Source organism: Diabrotica virgifera, chromosome 5 (genome assembly GCF_917563875.1).
Source record: "Diabrotica virgifera virgifera chromosome 5, PGI_DIABVI_V3a".
Taxonomy (NCBI): Eukaryota; Metazoa; Arthropoda; class Insecta; order Coleoptera; family Chrysomelidae; genus Diabrotica; species Diabrotica virgifera.
Genome location: NC_065447.1, coordinates 122,282,414 through 122,307,509, shown reverse-complemented (window position 1 = coordinate 122,307,509; position 25,096 = coordinate 122,282,414). Strand labels below are relative to the sequence as shown.

At 32.5% G+C, this 25,096-nt stretch overlaps 1 protein-coding gene across 7 annotated transcripts in view; it reads left to right on the top strand.

Moving 5' to 3' along the window:
* LOC126884349 (neuropathy target esterase sws) overlaps positions 1–25,096 on the top strand; it is a 1,280,173-nt gene that overhangs the window by 544,014 nt on the left and 711,063 nt on the right. For all 7 annotated transcript variants that reach the window (XM_050650280.1, XM_050650276.1, XM_050650273.1 and 4 more), the window contains 3 exons: positions 4,671–4,876; positions 4,947–5,202; positions 14,264–14,420. In XM_050650280.1, the coding sequence (XP_050506237.1) occupies positions 4,671–4,876; positions 4,947–5,202; positions 14,264–14,420 (619 nt within the window). The remainder of the gene's footprint in view (positions 1–4,670; positions 4,877–4,946; positions 5,203–14,263; positions 14,421–25,096) is intronic.

The following is a 25,096-nucleotide window of genomic DNA, read 5'->3' as shown; positions in this document are numbered from 1 at the left end:
CAATTAAAAATATCAGAAACAGAAATAGGATGTGTATGAATGCTTACATTTGAGTTTTTAATTTCGGAAATTGTAGGCAATTGAGAGTGATTGTTGTTAGCTATGTACACTGTCTGAAAGAAATTCATAAACAACTTGGCTATATCTAGACCATTACAAGCTGTATGTTCCTGGTAAAATAAGGAATTAGGTAAATGATGACCTGACCTTTTGTCATTAACATACTTCCAAAAGGATTTAGGATTATTAATTAGGTCTGACTTAATCCCTCTAATATAGTTGTTAAAACATACTTCAGATAAACGTTTACATTCAGCTCGAAGACGTGAAAACTTCATATACTCAGTGTCAAAATTATTTTTAAGATAAAGAAGGTGCGCATACCTTTTCTCCCTTGTTAATTTTCTTAGGTCTGAAGAGAACCATTTAGGAAAGGTAGATGTTCTATATTTTTTCAGAGGAATAAAGAGAGAAATCAATGTTAAAAGGATATCATAGAAGAGACTTGTTGCGTCATCAACGTTATTATCCAAACACCCATCCCAATTAATGAATGAAAGAAAGTTATTCAGTTCAAAATAATTACCGTTGGTAAAATCATAAGAAAATCTTCATAAATCAATTTTGTAGTTTTAGTGTCATTTAAGTTGAGAGCTATGGAACATTCATATCCTACATGGTGTAAACTTGGATCAACAAGTGGATCTCCCGCTTTGATGATGATATTCAGTTTCCTAACGATAGAAAAAACTAAATCTAAAAATACATTGCGATTGTTAGGGACATTGTTATTTTGGAAGAATTTCAAATAACCAAAAGCTTGTGCTACATCCACCGCAGGATCTCCACCAGAACAATTCAACAACACACCATACTCATCATTATCCCATGCTGCATTGGGCAAGTTGTAATCACAAAATAAGAACATACTATAAGATGAGTACTGCAAAACTAAGCTCTCAGCAGTTTGACAATGCCTCGAGTAAATTTCACGTGGAGACTGCGGGGGAATGTAAACACCACCAATCACAAACTCCGTGTTATCGCACTGACATAATATGTATAATTGTTCAACTCGAACTTCATCAACCGAAATACGCTTAGACTGAATTCTGTTATTAATAAAGATTATTACTCCACCACCACTCTGCTTTGCACTAGTTATTTGGTTGCGATTACACCTGTAGATACTGAAACCCTTACAATTAACCTCACCATCAGCAATGCTAGCATCCAGGTTGCTCTCAACCATAATAATGTCATAGGAACAGCATGAAATATTTTTAATAACATCCAACATTTTGCAACGTAGGCCACCAACGTTTTGATAATAGACCATTAATGGGAGAGAAGCTAGTTTTTTGGTTTAACTTCCAACACTACAGGAACCCCATTTCTATATCTAATAACTAAGTTTTCTTCACCCGCAGATTTTCTTTCTTCTAAATTCTTTTTGGCAGCCATATATGCATCTTGTTGCATCTTTGTGAGATCATTGGCTATTCTTATATTAGAGTTCTGCAACTTATTTCCAGATTTCAAAGCAGTCTTCACTATATCAGGACTATTACATATTACCTTCAGTGGTCTCCCTTTTGCACTATTCTCTAACCTTTTACCAACACGTATTACTTTATTTACCGACTCCATATTGATCTCCAACTTGGTAAATAACTTATTGACTTCTGACTTATCATGAAGTATAAGGTTATTAAGATTCTGAGAATCAGATTCTGGCACGTCGAATACCATCAGATTTTGTGACCTTATAATTCTTTGATTTGACTCGCACAAAATAGTTTCAGTGGAAATGGCTGTCGGCATTTTCTCCAAGTTTTGCACCTTTTCTTTTAATGATCTAATTTCATCCTCTAAAGCAGTTATCTTCCTAACCATGATAGGTACACTCTTGAATGCAGAACGACACTGTTCACAGAAATGCATGAGTAGTCTTTTTTGCAGGGTCACTGCTCTGGCTTCTGTTGCAGTTAATCCAGAGCAACTTTCCTGAAGATGTGTACGTACACGACAACTATCACAAGCTATGGATTGTTTCTCGTCATCACCAAGCTCCAAGGAGCACACATTACAAGATCCATTCATATTCATTAAATTTAACTAAACCAATAAAACATTCAAATCTTATTATTAATTGATGGATTCGACCGTTACTTGATGGAAGTTCATTTTATCTAACAATAAAACACGAAAACGTTTGTTTTCTATACTTCCACAAAATTTATTATATCTAAGTGACTACAGCTGTTTCGGCGGAGTGCCTTTCTTATTATTAATTGTCGGCAAACTAATGTAGGCACGCCACTGGTAGAAAGTATAAGCTGGATTGACCTTGAATTTAATTAAATTCCCTGGTAATTGCTTTTGAGCAAAAAAAACACAAACAATAAAACCAATACTGCACAATTATCACCAATATCTTGATATGGAAATACTTATTTTCAACAAAACAACTACCAACAGTAAAAGTAAATTTTTCTTGATGGACAGGTATACTTTTCAACAATTAATTCAAAATTTAAACCACTAAATTTACCAAAATTGGAAGCACATTATTGCTATCTTCTTGTTAGTTTTAACCTTGATGTCACTAATGTGTGCAGTAAGTATTGTGGAGGCTATACATACATCTGTTTGCTGTCTGAATTCTCCCTTTTATCTCTTCTGTGATATCGTTATCAGCAGTGATTGTTGCTCCGAGGTATTTAAAACTCTCCACTCTTTCAAAGTTATATGGGTTTATCGTAACATTTTGCCCTATCTATCTCGTCCCTTTTGTCTGTTGATGCACATGTATTCGGTTTTCTCTTTATTTGCCCTTAAACCAGTTTTCTTTGCCTCTACCTCCAATTTATTGAAAGCTTCCTTCACATTGGTGACTGTGCTTCCCACAATGTCAATGTCATCTGCGTATGCTAGTAGTAATTTTGGTCCATTTACTGTCAGTAATTCTGTTCTAATTTGTGGTGGTCTTACTACTTTCTCCAGGATTATATTAAAAAGGAGAGGTGACAGCGCATCTCATTGTTTCAGACCACTGCTTATTTCGAACGATTCTGAGAGTTTGTTACCTATCCGTACTCTGGATCTACATCCGTTTACGCATATCTTAACAAGCTGGATAAGTTTTTTTGGAACTGAAAGTTCTGCCATTGCATTCCACATCTGATCCCTTTTAATGCCATCGTACGCTTCATAAATATAGAATCACCCTCTACAAAAGTGATTCACGTCTTCAGCCCGACCGTTGTGCATTAGCTAAACACGTCCATACCACAGGTCATTCCATGGACTTTAAAAACGCCATCGTTCTTCATCAAGAGAACAATAAATTCAAAAGGGAATTTATCGAAATGTCCTATATTTTCCTTAATGATTCCTCCATTAATGTTAAAGGTGACATCAAAAATCTGAGTGATCATCTTTTACTCAGATCAGATACCAGCCATATATCGAATTCATGACTCCAACTTGACTGAGAACGTGAGAACACATAAAATTAATAATAATCCTTATAATAAAAAATAGTTTTTTGGTTGCCAGATATTTAACAATAATTTTATAACTTTTAAGAGAATAGAAATGTAATTATGTAACATGACTCTATTTTGCAGTACATTTTTATGCAATAGTTAGATAACAAATAAACCCTAACAACATTTTAAATCGAAGTCCTAATGAACCTTCATATTTCTTAGCCGGTGAGCATGCGCTCAATATTACACCGAACGAAAATTTCCTTTCAAAAGATCCATATATTTACACATTCATTTGGTCTGATTTACATGAAAAGTAACATCTAGTATAAAATGTAATTATATAAACTAGTGAAATTGGTTCCTTGAGTGAAGATTTCATCAGATTGTGCCAAGCCTTAATATTCCTAAGTACAGTGTTGTGTTTGGTATTTTCTTTCGTACAAGAAAGCGATATGCTTTTTTGTATGTTCTCTTTTTTTACTTTTCTAATAGGTACTGAAGAACGTTGCTCTACAATTCACCGTATTGGTAATAAAAAACTAACATTTTACATGGGACATATTATGTTGGCCAATTGACATTTTCTTCTTTATTTCAGCCCTGTAGAAGTGAATAAACATTCACGAAAACGGTAGGCCGTACAATTGATACACATTGAGTTTTGGTTTGCAGATTTCCTCCCCAATATATCTAACTTTACTTTCTAACTAATCTGCAAAGATCATTCTTTCTTTCTATTAATTATATCTATTTCTCCCTTTTTACTTGCGTTCTCTTCATCTTAATCCAACTATTTCATGTTATTTTGTTGTGGTTCTTCGCCAACTTTTATCCGATCTTTTTCTTTGACGTCATTTTGGTACTCGGGTTATGTCATATTAGGTCATAATAACAACTAATAACAACTTTGTTATACATTTTCGCAAAACTTTTTAAAATAATGACGTTTTATATTTTGATAACTATTTTCGAAGTGGAAATCGAAACGCCATATAAACTTAATTTAAAGTAAAATTGTGGCTTATATTCGCATATTCATTGTACAACAGAAAATATTGTTAATCTTTATTTTTAATATTTTGCTTAAAATATATATCCTTTAAATTCTAAATAAATAAATATGCTACGACTTACATAACAATACAATTATTGATTTTATATTTGCATTTTTAGGACGCAGCCCTTGTATATATAATCGCTGGTGCTCTGGTGGTCTCACAAAGAGTCACTGAAGGTGAAGAAGAAGTTCACATGTTCACTGCGCATCCTGGTGAAATAGTAGGAGGATTAGCAGTACTGACGGGGGAACCAAGCTTTTTCACCATTAGAGCTAAACACTTAACAAGAATAGCTTTAATTTCCAAGAGTACATTTTATACGTGAGTATCCTTAAACGTTTCGTAATAAAATATGCCGGTTTGGATTTGAATAAGCTATGTTCTGTTTTAGTTTAATGAAAGACCAACCCAAAATAGTTCTCCATATAGCTCACTCCGTAGTAAGGCGATTATCTCCCTTTGTAAGGCAAGTTGATTTTGCTCTGGACTGGATATTTATGGAATCCGGTAGAGCCATATACAGACAAGACGACGAAAGCGATTCTACTTACATCGTTTTGTCTGGTCGATTGCGTTCTGTGATAACTCATAAAAATGGGAAAAAAGAACTGGTGGGTGAATATGGAAAAGGAGATTTAATTGGAGTGGTAAGTCTTACTTTGAGTTTAGTTTGAATTTTTTATAATCGTGTTATAAATATAATTGGTAGAGCATGGCACGGACGCGTATTTACGTTTCCGTGTTCATTTCAAGACAGGGTAGTTTTGAAATAGGCACGGGAACGGTGTAGCTTATTCGCCGTGTGCAAGTACTTGGAGGAGATACGAGAAACGATCGTGCGCGAATAGCGGAGAAATCTTGCAGCTTTCTTAAATAATTCATTGTCAATTGAAATTGTCAAATTGACGTATATTTCATATCTACTGTCAATGAAGAAGAAAAATTATATGTTGCTCCACAATATTGATATGATATGCAATTATTATATAAAAGTAAATTTAATTAACTATATTTTGCTTGTAGTAGTGCATTTTAATAATTAATTTTATTTACTACATACAATTGTGTACCTTTTAATAACATAACCTTAATATTACTTTTTCTTCTTATAATTTTTTTGGGCTATGGCCTTGACAATTGTCCAGCAACCAGGAATAATATAATTAAAAGTGCTAAAAATGTTGCTGAGCTATGAAACCAGGTGTCGTTTTTCCGAACTTGCACGGTCCCAATATGCTTCCAAACACGTGTGCATTTCAAGACGTTTAATTTTGAAATGCGCACTGGTTTGTAAAATATCTTCGCGCGTAAAATTATCACAAATACGTGTTAAATTGTAACGTTATTTTATTTTATTTGAACTGTTTATCACAAATGGCTTCTATCTGCAAAATAACAAATATGATTCGTTGGATCTGTCGAAACAAATCAATTTTGTTACCAAAGATTCCTTTTATTTTTGTTTATAAATTTTCAAGAAACTCATATAGTCCGTTCTTTAACGGTAAAATATTGCAAAATCTCTAAATTTTAAAGAACCGCTTGGATTGACATGAAATTTGGACACATAGCTAACAAGTCAAAGAAAAAAAGTGATATTGTGCCGATATGTGCTTTTGCCCTGGGGGTGGTTTTCACCCCCTGTTGGGGGTGAAAAAATATTCGTCCAAAAAAAGTCAGGAAATGGATAAACTGGCTAATTTTAAGTAACTTTTGTTCTATAGAGTTTTTTCACTAAGTCAATTCTTTTCGAGTTATTTGGCAGTGAACATGTTCATTTTTTCAACAAAATAACCACGCTTTTAGACGGTTTTTCGCAAATAACTCAAATAGTAAGTATTTTGTCGAAAAAATATTCTTAGCAAAAATATAGCTTGTAAAAATTTTAAAAAAATGGTGTATATATCACGTCTCTACACCTAGTAGAAGCAGAGTTATAGCTAATGAAAAATAGGTTCATATTCGTCAAATTCCAAATGGAATACTTTAACGTGAAATAACCAAAAATGAAGCACATATCGGGGAAAACTCATTACAACTTATTTAAAGTGTTTAAAAAAAGCTTCATTTTTGTTTTATAAAAAAAAATTTCTATCATCAAAATTAAACAAGTTACGCTCAAAATAAAGTTAGTCCCTTTTGGTTTTGGTCAAAAAATCGAGAAAATCACCCCCTAATTAGTATCTTAAATGAACTAATCGTTACGACTTCACAAGTTTCTTGACTCGTGTATATATTTTTTATATGATCTGTAAGTTTCATCGGTTCAAAGTCGTTATTATTGAGGTAGTTAAAAGGGGTTGAACGAGTCACTGCTCACGAATGTATGCAAATTTAGAAACACCAAATCTTAATCAATTATTGTCTAACAGAAAAACAAAAAAATACATGATATTCAGAAAAGCAAATCTGACTTTTTTTGTTTTTCGAGATTTTTGGTATCTCTAACAATTTTTAAGTTATTTTGAAAAAAAGCATATTTTTCAAAATTTTAATTTTTAAAAATTTTACTTTGTAACAAATTTTTTTTTAAATAAGCACTTTGAATCGATAAAACTTACAGATCATATAAACACAACATAAGTAAAATAATTTGTGGAGCGGTAACGATTAATTTCATTTAAGTTGCTAATTAGGGGGTGGTCTTCCCGATTTTTTTTTGCAAAAACAAAAGGGACCAACTTTATTTTGAGCGTAACTTGCTTAAATTTAATGCTAGAAACTTTTTGTAAAAACAGAAATAAAGCTTTTTTAAAACACTTTAAAAAGTTATAATAGATTTTCCCCAAAAAGTGCTTAATTTTTTGGATATTTCACGTCGAAATATTCTATTTGAAATTTGGTGAATATGAATCTATTTTTCATTGGCTATAACTCTGGTTCTACGAGATCCAGAGACCCAACGCGTACACCATTTTTTTTTTACTTTTTTATAACCTATATTTTTACTAAGAACGTTTTTTTCGACAGAAGACTTACTTTTTGAGTTATTTGCAAAAAACCGTCTAAAAATGTGGTTATTTTGTTGAAAAATGAACATATTCACTCGCAAATAACTCGAAAAGGGTTGACTTGGCGAAAAAGCTCTATAGAACAAAAGTTACTTAAAATTAGTCAGTTTATCCATTTCCGGACTTATTTTGGACATACATTTTTTCACCCCCAAGAGGGGGTGAAAGTCACCCCCAGGACAAAAGCACACATCGGCACAATATCACTTTTTTTCTTTGACATGTAAGCTATACGTATGCCAAATTTCTTGTCAATCCAAGCGGTTCTTTAAAATTTAGAGCAAAAACCGTGAAAGAATGGACTAATAGTAGGTACCAAAATATCCTGTATTAAAGTAAACTATTATGATACATAGGTATACATTTTTTAGTAATGCACAATAAAACTTTAGTATTCTATTAAAAACATATTTTAGTTTCAGCTGAAAAATTATTGTTCAGCTGTTTGAAAAGCAACAGTATAATTTTATTATGCTGTGATTGACTTGTATATAAAATTACAGCTATAGGTGTCTAATGCACCAACCTTAGTAGCCGCGAATATAAAAGTTACGCACGTGTTAGTTTGATCACATGATCCACTTGTATCGATGAATACCATTTCATCAGCTAACCTAGCTAAGTAAATTCTTTGCATTATTGGAGTAACCAAAACACAAATAATCGGATCTTCCTTAACAAACAATCTAATGTTGAGTGCGAGAAGTTCTATCTGTTTTATTTTTATAATTTTCTAATATATCCATACTGTCGCTGCTACCGTAATTTTTTAGTCGCCATTATTCATACAAATAACTTACTTGACGATGAAGACGATTTTTTTGAGCATTAGCTAACATCACATAAACATTTTCCTCACAATTTTCCATAATACTGAATTCATGATATGATTTTGCTGCTACAGCTGTCATGCCAGCTTCAAAATATGATATACGCTCTGAGCTTCGCTGGTGTCGCTCCTAGCGGATTACTAATACAACTTTCACAGGTAATTTTTAAATTTATTATTTAATTGTTATTGTTCGTAAATTGTAGAGTTGAGGAACAAAAATGGGAGATTTAAGGAACAAATAAAACGTTGTTTACCCAATGGCTGTATTTTAAGGACTACTTGTTAAACAAACGTTGAAAGCAACACACTATACAGTAAATAGTAAAGCGGCCAGTAGATGGCACTGCTATAAAAATATTTAATTTATTTATCTATATCCAACACTCCCACTAGATAAACAAATTAAGAAAATAACATTTATCAAATGTTTATTACACTATCTTAACTAAACCAATCTCTTTCAAAAACTTATTATGTTTCACAGAACTCAAGCTTTTTGTCAAGAGATCAGCTGGCATGTTAGCTGTGTCCAAATATTCCAGCTTTATCAAACCTTTGTTTACAGCTTCTTTGACAAAATGATATCGGATATCAATGTGTTTCGTCCTTCTATTCAATACAGGATTTATTGCTAATTTATGAGCTCCCATATTATCATTATATAGTATAACGATTTCATCAATACCCAACATCTCATACAACAAATTTTTTAAAAAAATAGCCTCTTTAGCAGCTTCTGATACTGCTATGTATTCCGCTTCTGTGCTTGACAGAGAAACACTATTCTGTTTTCTGCTTTCCCAGACAATAGGTCCACCAGAAAACTGAAAATAGAAGCCCGTATAAGATTTTCTGTCATGAGAATTACTCCCCCAACTGGCATCTACATAGCCTTTCAAATAATTATCATTTTTTGAAAAAGTTAAACCATAGTCTTTTGTAGCCTTTAAATATTTTAATATTCGTTTTACATGCTTCCAATGCGTTTCTGAATGATAATTATTAAATTGACTGAGATAACTTACAGGATATGAAATGTCTGGTCTTGTCAAAACTGACAAATACATAAGACCACCTATTAAATTCTGATAAGGCACTTGAGCAGATGCATTATCGTCTCTATTCAAATTTAAACTAATTTCCATTGGGGTAGAAACCTCTTTCGAATCCTCCATATTGAACCTTTTTAACAACTGTTCAATATAGGATTTTTGATCTAAAGTTATAACACCATTCTCTTTATTATGAGTTACTCTCATACCTAAACAATTCTTAATTTCTCCCAAATCTTTAATTCTGAAACATTCATTTAATTTCAACTTTAAATTATCTGATTCATCTGAATCATTAGAAAAAATAAAAAAATCATCAACATAAACAGAGATAATGGTTTTTAGATTATTTTTCATCTTTATGTATAGACATGGCTCATAATCAGATTTCTTATAACCTAGATTAATTAAGAAATTATCAACTTTTTCATACCAAGACCGAGCTGACTGTTTTAAACCATATATGGCTTTCTTTAGCCTTAATACTTTATTATTTTCAATTTCTAAACCTTCAGGTACTGTCATAAAAACTTTTTCTTTTAAATCACCATTTAAAAAAGCCGTCGCAACATCAAGATGAAAAATATCCAAATTCAAATTTGCTGACAAAGCAAATAAAAGTCTTAATGTAGAATGCCTTATGACTGGAGAAAAGGTTTCATTATAATCAACACCAAATTTTTGAGTGTAACCTTTTGCTACCAGTCTTGCACGATATTTCACTTTACCTGAGTTATCAACCTTTTTCTTGTATACCCACTTACACTTCACTACACAACCATCTTCAGGAACATCAACCACTTCCCATGCTGAGTTATCCTCGAAAGACTGCAGTTCTTCTGTCATAGCCCCTAACCATAAGTTACTATCTGGTCTAGACATGGCATCCTCGACACTAACCGGATCAGAGTCACTATCCGAGCACAAATAAGTCACAAACTCATCAAACCTTTTTGGCTTAGGTATTCTTGTTGATCTCCTGATTTCATCCACTGGCAAATTCGGCAAGTCACATACATAATCGGGATCATTGTTCTCAACAATTTCATCAGTCGATGTGTTCTCTTCAACCTGATGATTCTGATCCTGACATGATGTATTATTATCTCCCACTGAATCTAACATTTCTTTTGCCCCATGTTCACCTTCTAAATCAACATGAATCACATCACACCTTTTTGTGTCTTCCATAATTTGTACGTCTCTACTTACTATTATTTCTTTAGTGGTCGGATTATACACCCTGTATCCTTTCGTAGTCTCAGAGTATCCTACTAAAATGTGCAGAATAGCCTTTTTCTCCCATTTTGATCTTTTTTCTTTTGGAACATGTACCATCACCTTGCTGCCAAATATTCTAAGACCACTAACGTCAGGTTTGCTATCTGTCCACATTTCAAATGGTGTTTTCTTTAAGCCGGAAGCCAGCGATCTATTTTTTAGATAAACAGCTGTGTTTACAGCTTCAGCCCAAAACATTTTTTCAAGATTAGCATCAAACAACAGACATTTTGCCTTTTCTATGATTGTCCGATTTAAACGTTCGGCTACACCATTTTGTTCAGGAGTGTAGGGATTCGTTTTTTGATGTATAATACCATTTACAGTTAAATAATCTTCAAATTCTTTTGAACAAAACTCTCCACCATTGTCACTTCGCAAAGTTTTTATATGGACACCCTTCTGGTTTTCTGCCATACTTTTAAAATTTTTAAAACAATTAAAAACTTCACTTTTTGTTTTAATAAAATAAATGAATACCATTTTACTAAAATCATCTTGGAAAGTAACAAAATATTTAGAGCCACCTAATGATTTGTTTTCCATGGGCCCGCATACATCGCTGTGAATAAGCTGTAATAAACTACTGGCCCTGTGACCTTTTTCTGGAAACGGTAATCTCGTTTGTTTCCCCTCACAACAAACTATACAGTTTTGCTTGTTAATATCAATTTTCCCAGTCACATTCAGTCCATCTACTATTCCATCTTTCATTTTATTTAGATATAGGCTATTTAGATGACCGAAACGTCTGTGCCAGGTATCCCCAGTTACAAATAAACAATTTTTACGATCTGAAATACATTCAGTATTCAATTTATAAACACCATCTATCAATTCAGCTGTTGCAATAATTCCATTTTTATTGTATATTTTGCAACCTGCATTTTCAAATATAACTTCATTTCCATTTTTAATCAATTGAGAAACAGATAAAAGATTTGTCGTCAGATCAGGAACATATAATATATTATTGATGCTTACCTCTAATCTCTTTTTATCGACAATTGTGGTTACCATCATATCACCAGCACATTTCACTTCCAAACTTTCACTGTTAGCCACAGTTATATTGGACGAACTTGCATCTCGGATATTTGTCAACCAATCTTTTCTCGCTGTAAGATGCGTGCTGCATCCAGAATCGACATAAAAATCTGTAGATTTAAAGTTTCCACTTAAGAATGTTGCACTAAACGCATTATTATTAGCACTAGGGCACTTATTCATATAATGACCTTTTTGTTTACACCGGAAGCAGGTTATGTTTTTCTTGTTAACTTTTTTGACATGCTTAGTGCTAACTTCACTCGACTTTGACATAAAAGCTGTCTGCTTTTCACTGTTAGTGCTGTCTATCTGCATATCTAGCAATTTAGATTTGATTACATCAGTGGTAATAGATATCCCCGAATGTTCAATTGCCAATAACATTGGAGTATACTGTTCCGGAAGTCCCGCTAGGAGAAGCGATCCCAACCACAAGTCATCAATTTGGAAACCAGTCCTATTCAACTTCTGTGCAGTTTCGATCACCTGATTCACATAGGATTCCATGGAACTGCAATTTTCCAACCTTAGTGATATGAGTGTTCGAAGCAATCCTATTTTCCTCGAAAAACCTGAGTCTTCGAATAACTTTTTCAGCTTATCCCATACATCTTTCGCCGTTTCAGCTTCTTTCACATGCAAATATATGGATGGATCCAAAGTCAATATTAACTTAGCTTTGGCTTTGGCAACAAGCGTTGTGTCTTGTTCAGTTCCCTGAATACACTTTGTTAGTCCTTCTAGAACAAAGACATTCTCAACCGCGAACGACCAGTCCTGGTAGTTATCTCTACCGGTTAAACGCGGCACACTTGTAAGATAATTCACCGCCATTTTCGATACTGTTAATAACCACGTTGTTAACCAACAAACCGACTAACTAACTTTTTATCGAATGAACACACACTGTTTTGATTTGAACGACCAGAAAATCTTCCACTTAATCGTTTGAGCCCATAACCTGTTCGTAAATTGTAGAGTTGAGGAACAAAAATGGGAGATTTAAGGAACAAATAAAACGTTGTTTACCCAATGGCTGTATTTTAAGGACTACTTGTTAAACAAACGTTGAAAGCAACACACTATACAGTAAATAGTAAAGCGGCCAGTAGATGGCACTGCTATAAAAATATTTAATTTATTTATCTATATCCAACAGTTATTGCTTAATATTTACAACGCAAAAAAGTAATTAAATTGTAATCGATTTTTTAAAGATTTTACTAATCATTTTAACGTTCTATTAATGAAATATTAGTTTTTTACTTCGGATACTTTCACAATTATCGTGTAGATGGCGCTGAGATTAATTTATAATGATATATTACGAAATATTAAAAAAACTTAAATTCAGTATTTAAAACGTAAGTATATTTAAGGTAAAAATATACATCACAGCTTTGACCAACTAATATTAGTTCCTATTAACGTTTTTAATTTCAATGTTTTAAATTAATCACTTTGACATTTATGTCAAATTTCCAGTAAAAGCTTACATACTTGTCACTACTGGCGCTCGCGAATTTTTAATTATCCCCTCTAGCTACGAGCTCATAGCGTATAAGTAACTGTTTTGTATCGTCACAGCAACGTAGTAAACTTAAAGACTGAGCCACATTTACTCTATGTGAATGAGTGAAATTAATATCTATCACAACATTTAAACCATTTTTTAATAATGTTGAGGTTTTTAAAGTACTGCTTGTTGCTTTCAAAAATTTAATAGATACTTATATTTGCCTTACAATTGAAGTTTCTAGTTGCTCCTTTTATTCTGTTTTTATTTTGACTTGTTCTTTTCTGCTAGCTGACAAACATATATCTTGCGAAACTTAAATCGTATAGGTGTAGGATAGTGCCTCTTCATTATCCAATTTGTTTTGGTTTCTGCAGAAAATTTGTTAATAATAGATATAAGCACAAATGTCATCGTAATTACCGGTATAAGATAACGAACACTGAACTTTGCACTTATAGTTACTGCTTTCTTCAAATGAGCTTTGTTCAAACAACAGAATTTCAAAATCTTGCGAGATATTAGTAAAAACACTTTTAAACTGCTCCATCACATTTAAATTGATTTAAATACACAACAACACAACCCTCAAAGCCGAGTTGATAAACAGCACCTGCAACGAATAGACCTAGTTCTATGCACTTGTTTGTAGCATTCCAACGACACATGTTTGGGTACAAACCCGTGCACATTTCGGAGATAGGCTCTTTCAAATCAACACCTTTTTGGAACTAAATATGTATTACCGTTTCGGCGTCTATTTCAAATCCGCACTGTCTTGAAATGAACACGTAAACGGAAATACGCGGCAAGGACAAGCTTTTTTGGGCGTGTGACAAATCTGTTCAAGGGGTGCTACAACGGAACAGTTATACTAGCAGAAAATAAAACTTGACCTAAGAAAACCAATTAGAAAACAAACATTGACATCGAGAGATGACTATTTGAAACTGTTTTAATTTTCAGGTGGAAATGGTTACCCAAACAAAACGAAGTACAACAGTGATAGCAGTTCGTGATTCTGAATTGGCCAAGTTACCAGAGGGATTATTCAATGCCATAAAATTAAGATATCCAATAGTTGTTACCAGATTAATCAAATTATTAGGTCATAGGATTCTAGGTGAGTCATTAAAAAATTGTATTGTTATATACAAGCGGTGTTGTAGTTTACCTGTCCAATTTGTTAGTGTATACCCATATTTTTATTTTATTAGCAATCAGGTTATTTGCATTTGCATATAAACCAGTCATCAGCGGTAAAACTGTACAACCGTGTAATTTTGAGAATCAACACCGATTTTAATGAAAATTTGGATTTAAGCTCGGTTGACCGTCTTCTTCAAATCTACCCTATGCCGAACCGGGCTTTTGGCCTGGGGGTGAAAACAACCCCATCTAGGGGATGAAATTTTTTTCAATCAAAATAGCCTAATAAAATAAAAATGTAATTCCGTACAGGTTGAAATAAATTTTATATCAAAGTTTAGGTGAATACAAAAGATATTTTCAAAAAAGTATCCAAATCATATGAGGGGATCATTGTTTAAATAATTAAAAAGGGGTCATTTTTGCACAATATTTACTTTTTTAACTGCTGAGGTAATTTACCTTTTAATGCAGGTCTTTAGGATTTTTTTCTACAAAGCTGAAGGATAAGTCTTTTACCTGAGACTTACTAAATTAAATTTGACCCCCTATTTATTTAAATAATTATACAGTGCTAGTCAAAAGTCCTTACCCCCCCTCGTATCTTTTGAACGGTTATACCTATAATAGGGAAATTTAGAGGGAGGAACTAAACGGACGTAAGCTTCTTAACTAGCCATGGCAGGTGATGTAATAGTGACAGATGACTTTACAGTGCCACTGTGACAGATAATTTTAAATGAGACCTTATGGAAAGTGATACCTCGTTTGAAAGCTATTGAAAATACCTATTCAGTCATATTAATTTTGTTTGAGTTTAAGCTAATTTTGAAAAATAAATGAACTAAATATAAAATTGTAGTTTCGCATTTAATTAATAAAAATTAAAAATTCCTCCTATGATTACTTGTCAAAAAGGTTAACGTTGACATAAAAACTACTAGAGAATTGAAAAACGTCAACTTTTTGACAAAAAACCCATAGGTGGACATTTGAATTTTTATTAATTAAATGCGAAACTACAATATTATATTTATTTAATTTATTCACCAAAATCAAAATCAACTTAAACCCAAAAAAATTAGTATAACTGAATAGGTATTTTGAATACCTTTCAAACGAGGTATCACTTGCCATAAGGTCCTATTTAAAATTATCGGTCACAGTGGCTCTGTAACGTCATCTGTCACTATTACGTCACCTGTCATGACTAGTTAAGAAGCTTACGTCCGTTTATTTCCTCCCTCCAAAGTTCACTATTATAGGTATAACCGATCAAAAGATAACGAGGGGGGTACGGACTTTTGACTAGCACTGTATATAAAATATTAAAATCAAATTTGCAAAAAAATATTATTTGCGTTTTAAATAAGCACTATAAATTATTTTATCTACTCTATGTCATATTATGTATAAGTTTTTAGTTTGTGAAAACTGTCATTATAGATAGCAGTGCGTGAAAGGTTTAAAGTGTGCGTGAAGTAACAATGTATTTTAAATGGGATTTACTTTTTCGCACACTTTCAATCCGTTTTTAGGCACACGTTCATATAATCAAATATCCTTAACTTTCGCGTTGTCATGGTGATGACAATATGAGCAATGACTTACAACAAAATTTTTGACAGTTTTGTGGTTTGAAAGTAGTTAGGATTTTTAAATGTCAAAGTTCTAAAAATTGTAGAATAGAAATGAATTCCAGTGACGAAGAGTTACAGTTTTTTATTTGTTTATCGTAAATAAAATATTGTATGAAACTGTGCGTGAAGTACTTTTTGCGAACTTACGCGATGTATAGCACTCGCTCCGTTGTCGCTCGTGCTCTAAAATTCGCGTGCGTTCGCAAAAAGCATACTTCACGAACTGTTTCATAAATAACTATTATTTAATAGGATAAGTTGCGCTATGTTACCAGTATTAGGCAAAAAATCATTGGTTAAAAAATATTTAATAATTTATGAGATATTTAATTTGTTTATTAAATGTTACTATATTTTCAATTGCAAAACGCGGTTGTTACCAAAAGAATATAAATCTGTGTAAAACCTCATTACTTTTATTTTTATGTATGTTTTCGATAAATGTATTGATAAATTCAAATTTCAATTTAACTCCCCTCTAAAATGGCATTTGAAAATTGTTCTAATTTGTTTATAATTTGTGTTTTTAATAACGTCACGGGGATTAAATATTTTCAAATCCTGTTTCGATAATCGGGTTCCTGGGAATTTTTCACTAATTAACAATTTTTTTTGTCGTTTTTTCTTCTTCTTTTTTTCCTTATAGTAAAAGATATAGTTTTGCTTATAGAGGGGGTTTCATTAAGAATGTCCAATCTCTGAGTTGTAGATTCTAGACCTCAAAATATTAAGATACAGTCGAACCCGCTTATTAGAATACCTGTTAAAGGAATATCCCGCTTTAAGGAATAGAAATTTGAGGTCCCGAAACGTTTCTACTAGCCACCAAAGATCGGTTATTAGATTATCTTAATTAGTAAATATGGCTCCTTATTGAGTTACAACAAAGTGTTTTATTTAAAAATTTAAAAAATATTATTGCTCAGTATTTTAAAACTATTCGACGTATCCTTTTCATACTTGGTAGAAAGTGTAAGTACTATACACCCTATGAAATTATCGTAAACACAAGTTTCCGGCTATTACCAGAAGCGTACGACAGGGGACAGTAAATGGTTGACCCTTCCCAAATTCTACGTCACTGGTGAAATTGCCATTTTAGCACAATTTTTACATTCTCCAATACTCTCTATGTAAATAACGCCCTCTTTAGTCGTAACGATAAAGTCGTAAACATGTAACGGCACAGTTATTTAGTTATTTTGATTAATATATTTTGCCGCTTAATTTTGAAAAACGCCGCTTAACGATGAAATCATTAGCTTTCGAGATATTTGAAATTAAAAATTAAGCGGCACAAAATATTAATCAAAATAACTATGCCGTTACATGTAACTTCAAATATCTCGAAAACTAATGACTTTATCGTTACGAGTGAAGCGTAAGTTATTTACATAGAGAGTATTGGAGAATATAAAAATTGCGCTAAAATCCCAATTTCGTCAGTGACGGAGAATTTGGGAAGGGTCAACCATTTGCTTTCCCTTGTCGTACGCCTCTGGTAATAGCCGGAAACCTGTACTTAACATAATTTCATAGGGTGTATAGTACCTACAGTTAATAGAGTTCTGTGGCCAAAGAAAATTGTCTGTAATGAATACCTATTTCCAACACCACCCACGAAGACTCTACACTTGGAAATCTCCGGGCGACAGAACAAGAAATCAGATAGATTTCATAATGATCAATTCAAGGTGGAAGTCCTCAGTTACTAACGCAAAAACTTATCCAGGTGCAGATTGTGGAAGCGACCACCAACTCCTTGTAGCTGTATTCGGAATACGTTTTAGAAACAAATACAAGCCCACTCCTAGAACTCCCAGGTTTACAGAGACTGAACTTTTAACTTTCAAAGAAAGAATAAACCCAGTGTTAACTGAGACAAGTACTACCCCCATAGATGATATCGAGACTTTCTGGGGAGGTTTTAAAAGAGATATATTAGATACAGCTAAGCAAAGTCGCCAACCCATAAAAAACAACAGTCGTAAACCATGGATCAGTGACCAAACATGGAAAATTATAGAACAAAGAAGGCAACTTAAAGTTGGCAGTTTTGATTTAAACGACTATCGAAGCTTATCAAGAGAAATCCAAAGAAATTGCCGGAAAGATAAAGACAAAGATGTGTCTAACATTTGCCAGGAAGTAGAAATCCACTTACATCGAAATGAAACATGTGATCTCTTTCAGAAAGTAAAGTTACTGACTCGGGAATTCAAACCCAGAAATTACGCTATAGAGGATGAGACACAGGTAATATGGTAAGCGATATGGATGCGGTTCTGGAGACTTGGAAGAAATACTGCACAGAACTCTATAAAGCTGAAACCTCTAACATTAATCATATAACAGCACTGCAAGTCTCAACAACAACCCTAGAACCAGATATTCTAAGGTCTGAAGTCGATGAAGCCATAAAACACCTTAAAAGAAATAAATCACCGGGTTGCGATGACATCACGGCAGAACTTTTACAGAACATGGGTGAACATGGTCTCCAATTAATGTGGAGACTGTGCAATCATGTATGGAGAATCGGCAAATGGCCCAGTGATTGGTGTACCGCACTATTTACTCCCATTCATAAGAAAGGCGTAACCACAAAATGTAGTAACTACCGAACAATCTCACTAATTTCACACACAAGTAAAATTCTGTTGAGAATCATCAAGTGTCGCGTGCAGACATACCTGGATAGATAAATACCACAAGAACAGGCAGGCTTCGTGAAGGGTAAAGGCACAAGGGAGCAAATTCTTAATATGCGACAACAAATTGAGAAAGCACGAGAATTCAAAATTCCGACGATCATCTGTTTTCTGGATTATCAGAAGCCATTTGACTGTGTAGACTGGACAGTTTTGTGGAAAGTTCTACATGAGATGGGGGTTCCTGATCATCTGTCAGCTCTGGTGAAAAGCCTATATATAAGCATAAGTCCGATCCTTTTAAAATAGGTAGAGGAGTCCGACAAGGATGTATTCTATCTCCAAGTCTTTTTAATTTCTATGGGGAATATATAATGAGAAAAGCACTCGACAAATGGAATGGCGGTATTTCTATCGCAGGAAAGAAGATCTCAAATCTCAGATATGCAGATGATACAACATTAATAACTGCATCCGAAGAAGAAATGTCCAGCCTGCTGCAGCTAGTGGAAGCCGAAAGCACTAGATGTGGTCTCAAGATCAATAAACAAAAATTATGATAGTAGATTATTCAAATTCACTTCAGACAACAGGAGCCTTAGACCAGTTTGGAGTGGTTAACGAGTTCAATTATCTAGGATCCTACATCAGTAATGCAGGATCTTGTGAAACAGAAATACGTAGGAAAATAGGCATGGCCAAAAACGCTATGAGTCGATTATCGAAAATCTGGAAAGATCGCTCCTTGTCGAAGAACGCCAAAATAAGATTAGTACGTGCCTTAATTTTTCCCATATTTAATTACAGATCCGAAACATGGACAATGAAATCAGACGACAGAAAAAGGATTGACGCCTTTGAAATGTGGTGCTGGAGAAGAATGCTTCGGATCTCATGGACGGAACACAGAACAAATCACTCAATCCTCCAAGAGCTTAATATTCAGACTCGACTTTCCTCTATTTGCCTCTCCACCGCCTTAAAATTTTTCGGCCATATTGCAAGAAGAAGTGATGATAATCTTGAGAGACTTATAATTTCGGGAAACGTTGAAGGGCGCAGAAGTAGAGGTCGCTCACCTACTCGATGGACGGATCAAGTACAGAAAGCCAGTGTAAAAATATTCTCTGAATCCATGAGGGAAGCTCAGGACAGAAGCCGATGGAAAGAGATAGTTGCTCGTATTATAGTGAATTACGACACTCAGCAATGAGGAAACGACTGAGGAGAGAGAGAGAGATAGTACCTACACTTTCTACCAAGTATGAAAAGGATACGTAGAATAGTTTTAAAATACTGAGCAAAAATAATTTTTAAGTTTTTAAATAAAACACCCCGGAGCCATATTTTATTTAAGTGATTTTGGTTAAATCTTAATATTTGAGGTCTAGAATCGACAACTCAGAGATTGGACATTCTTAATGAAACCCCCTCTATAAGCAAAACTATATCTTTTACTATAAGGAAAAAGAAGAAGAAGAAAAAACGACAAAAAAATTTTGTTAATTGGTGAAAAATTTCCAGGAACCCGATTATAGGAACAGAATTTCAAAATGTTTAATCCGCGCGACGTAATAAAAAAAACAGATTATAAACAAATCAGAACAATTTTCAAATGTCATTTTAGAGGGAAGTTAAATTGAAATTTGAATTTATAAGTACATTTATCGAAAACATACATAAAAATAAAAGTAATGAGATTTTAAACAGGTTTCTATTCTTTTGGTAACAACCGCCTTTTTGGCAATTGAAAATATAGTAATATTTGATACACAAATTAAATATCTCATGAATTATTAAATATTTTTTAACCAATTTTTTTGCTTAATACTGGTAACATAGCGCAACTTCTATTAAATAGTATAATTTATAGTGCTTATTTAAAACGCAAAAAAATACTTTTTTGCAAATTGATTTTTAAATTTTATATATAATTATTTAAATAAATAGGTAGTCAAATTTAATTTAGTAAGTCTTAGGTGAAAGATTTGTCCTTCAGCTTTGTAGAAAAAAAACCCCAAAGACCTTCATTAAAATGTAAATTACCTCAGCAGTTAAAAAAGTAAATATTGTGAAAAAATGACCCCTTTTTATATGGTTTGGATACTTTTTTGAAAATATCTTTTGTACTCTCCTAAACTTTGATATAAAATTTGTTTCAACCTGTACGAATTTACATTTTGATTTACATGTAGTGTAATCTTATTTTACTAGACTAAAATAACTATGGAAGTCGGTAGACTGACCAATTTTGAGTAAATTTTGTTATATAATTTTTTTTGTAAATTTGATACTTTCCAAGTTATTTAGCGATTGAAACTATGCATTTTTCATTGAAAAAACTCACGATTTATAACCGTTTTTCATGAATAACTTAAAAACATTTAATTCTATAGAAAAAAAAAAGTAAGAACAAAATTGTAGTTAACAAAAAAAACAAAGAGATTCGCTTCAGGAAGACCTATGTAAACCCAATAACGACTGAGTTATTGCTCTTTAAAGGATCGTTATTTTCGAAGAACCTCGAAATGGAGAACCTTCAATCTCAAATAACCCGAATGTGGTGCATTTTTTTGGGAAAGCTTAACAGACATCTTTTAAAGTTAATTAAAAAAACTTTCAAATGAGCTCTAATAAAAGTTTTTTGCATAAGAACTGACTGACTTATGATTAAAATAAAGTCGCTCCCTGCTTTTTTTTTTAAATGTATCTAACAATAATTAAACCCTCGTCATTACAATTCTAACAGAAATGAATAGATTCCCACTTGAAAGTAACTTTATTTAGGTATAATTGATACGATCGATGTGATTTGACCGGTTTGGAATGCTCAGTTTAGAAAAAAATAGTTGATTAAATCGAAAATGACATTTTTATAATTTAAAAAAAGTGCATTTTTCTTGAATAAATCTAAAAGTATTCATGATACAAAAACAAAAAAAAAATCAAAATTTTCAGTAAAATAATCCTACAATTAATGTTTGAAACATTTTTTCATATTATGAATACTTTTAGATTTATTTAAGAAAAATGCACTTTTTATTTAATTTACGAAAATGTCTTTTTCGATTTTATCAACTATTTTTTCTAAACTAAGCATTCCAAACCGATCAACTCACATGAATCGTATCAATTATATCTAAATAAAGTTAATTTCAAGTGGGAAGCTATTAATTTATATTAGGATTGTAATGACGAGGGTTTAATTATTAGATACATTAAAAAAAAAGAAGCAGGGAGCGACTTTATTTTCGTCATAAGTCAGTCAGTTCTATGCAAAAAACTTTTATCAGAGCTGATTTGAAAGGTTTTTTAATAAACTTTAAAAGATATCTCTTAAGATTTCGCAAAAAATTGCACCACATTCGAGTTATTTGCGATTAAAGGTTCTCCATTTCGAGGTTCTTCGAAAAACCATCCTTTAAAGAGCCATAACTCAGTCCTTATTGGGTTTACATGGGGCTCTCTGAAGCGAATCTCGTTGTTTTTTTTTAGTAGCTACAAATTTGTTCTTAGATCTTTTCTATAGAATTAATTTTTTTAAGTTATTCATGAAAACCGGTTATACCCTATTCCACGAACATACGCCTGTTTTGGATTACTTCGACAACGAACATTTTACTGTACAAAATAAGAAGAACGAAAGTAAATTGCAAATTACATTGTTGTTTATTGGAATAATTATTAGCGCCATTTACTTTCGTACTTCTTATGTTGCAGAGTAAAATATTCGTTGTCGAAGTAATCCAAAACAGGCGTATGTTCGTGGAATGGCCCATATAAAACGTGAGTTTTTTCAATGAAAAATGCACAGTTTCAATCTCTAATAACTTGGAAAGTATCAACTTTGCAAAAAAAATTTATAGAACAAAATTTATTCAAAATTAGGTTTTGACAAAGGTTATAAATCCAAATTTTCAAGGAAATCGACCTTGATTCTCAAAATTCCACGAGAGAATGGCTGAAAATGGCTGTTAATTGGACTAATAACATTTTTTCGTTTGTGCTACAGATTTTACAGGTTTCTCTTTTCTGTACATGACTTTAAATAATTCTTGATATTATTTAAAATACTTGGCGATGAAATGTTCTTTGAGGGCTGATATATATCTTACTTCTATCATTCATTTTTTTATCTACTTCAATTTTCGGCTTGATGGCTGGCAGGTATACTTCAATGTGTGTATAGTACGAGGTTCGTAGTTCGAACGAGTATAATCAGCAAATTTACAGTATTTTGTATTATCTTAGTCCCCAATCTGAAATGGTTTCTGCTTAAACATGTAGATTCCGTAGTGTATGTACACCGAGCACTGGTGACTGGATTATCACTGAAGTACTTTTAACAAAGGCGCCCTCGATCATGTATAGGGGCAGAATTTTTAAATTAAGGTAAAAATACACGCATTAAACCATTTTTTTGACCAATATGATTATGGATGAAATAATAAAAAAATGCACAAAATAGGCGGTATAAAATGGGAGAAAAATATATTAACATTTTATGCTATGGCAACGATGTATTTGTTACGGGTAAAGTTAGATTAACTGGTAAACCTAGGATTACCCGGGTAAAGTGCGAAGTACACGCGAGGTATTGCTAATATCCGATAGTAAGTCCGAAATATAATTTAAATCGTTCAAATTTCGGGCTTCACTCGGGTAAAACACATCCTACCTGCTTCGACTTGGTTAAATAATTAATTGGATATACTAGTAATGACAAGGTCGTAACTGTTTGAAAGATATCTTAAATTTAAGAATAAAACGCATTTAACAAAAGTAAGGAAAGTAAAAATATAAATACTGCAGAAATAAAAATTATAATCTATTTAGCAGCTTAACATTTGCCTTTATTTTACCATTACCTCGCGGGTACTTCGCACTTTACCCGGGTAATCCTAGGTTTACCCGTAACCTATTGTTAGTAGTATTTCAGTTACTAAATTAACTAAACTGGTTACTTTTTTAAACTTTTGAATAAAAAAAAACAGTTTACATTAAATTCCACTGAATAAGTATTTTGCCAGTGGAGCGTAAATTAATGGACAGAGAGTTACAAACTTCTACTATTAATTATTGGACGACCCTAAAATAAAACACAGACTTGTATAATCCAAAAATGTTTTTAGTGGAAAACCATTAAGCCTGAATAGCGGTACTATCTCTTTAATTCTAATGTTGAAGCCAGCGGTCTAATACTCTCATAAACTAAAATAATGTCAAAATAAACATTTATTATATTCCGTAAAGGCACAACTACAATACGAGGATATATTGAAAAATAGGCCAGGAACCGAAGCTTTTCACCTCGCAATTTTTACAGAATGGATCGATTTCCTTGAAAATTTGAGAATAAGTAGTGGATAGTCCAAGGATTAAAATCTATATCATGCCGAAAGGCGCTTTTACCATGGGGGTGGTTGCCACCCCATCTCGGGGGTGGAAATTTTTTATTATATTTTGACCGCAAAAGTTGATAAAACCATTCATTCTAAGCAAAAAATGTTCTATACATTTTTTTGATAAAATTAATAGTTTTCGATTTATTCGCTATCGAAAGTGTTAGTTTTGTATGAAAAATTCAATGTTTTTCGATATACTCATTTACGATTCACTCAATTTTTGCCGTAGAAAAGTTTTTTTCAAACCAATTACTTGGGAAATAAATAACCTACAATTTTATATTGAAACATTTTTTCGCATCTCTGATGCTAATCTTTCTATTCTGAAGAAAATGGCAGTTTTTACCAAACTACAAAAATTCGTTATTCGCTTTTAACTCCACTTTTTTTTTAACTAATCATTCTAAGCCAGTCAAACTTCTAGAATCTATTAATAATATATAAATAAATATGACTGAATAAGGCCAATGCCTAAAATCACCGCTAACTTACATTGTTATGCTTCCAATTGGATTTCCCCCTTTTTTTTCAAAAAAAAATATTGATTTTTTAACCGTAACTTTTTATTTTTTATCATGGAAAGTTTGGTAAAAAATAATTTTGTAAGTTTTTATAAGATCTATAAGCCTATTAATATTAAATCTTTTTAAAATCCTCAGTCGCAAAAAGAGGTGACTTTGAAAGGGTTGGTAAAGGTGGTTTTGCATGTTATTACAAGGTTTAATTATCAATAGTTTACTCAATTTTTGCCGTAGAAAAATTTTTTTCAAACCGTGTTCTTGGGAATGAAATAATCTACAATTATGTAGTATAATTGTAATAATAATAATAAAATATAATATAATCTACAATATTCTAAAGAAAATGCCATTTTTTTCCAAACTACAAAAATTCGTTATTCGCTTTTAACTCCATTTTTTTAAAAACTAATCATTCCAAGCCGGTCAAGCTTCT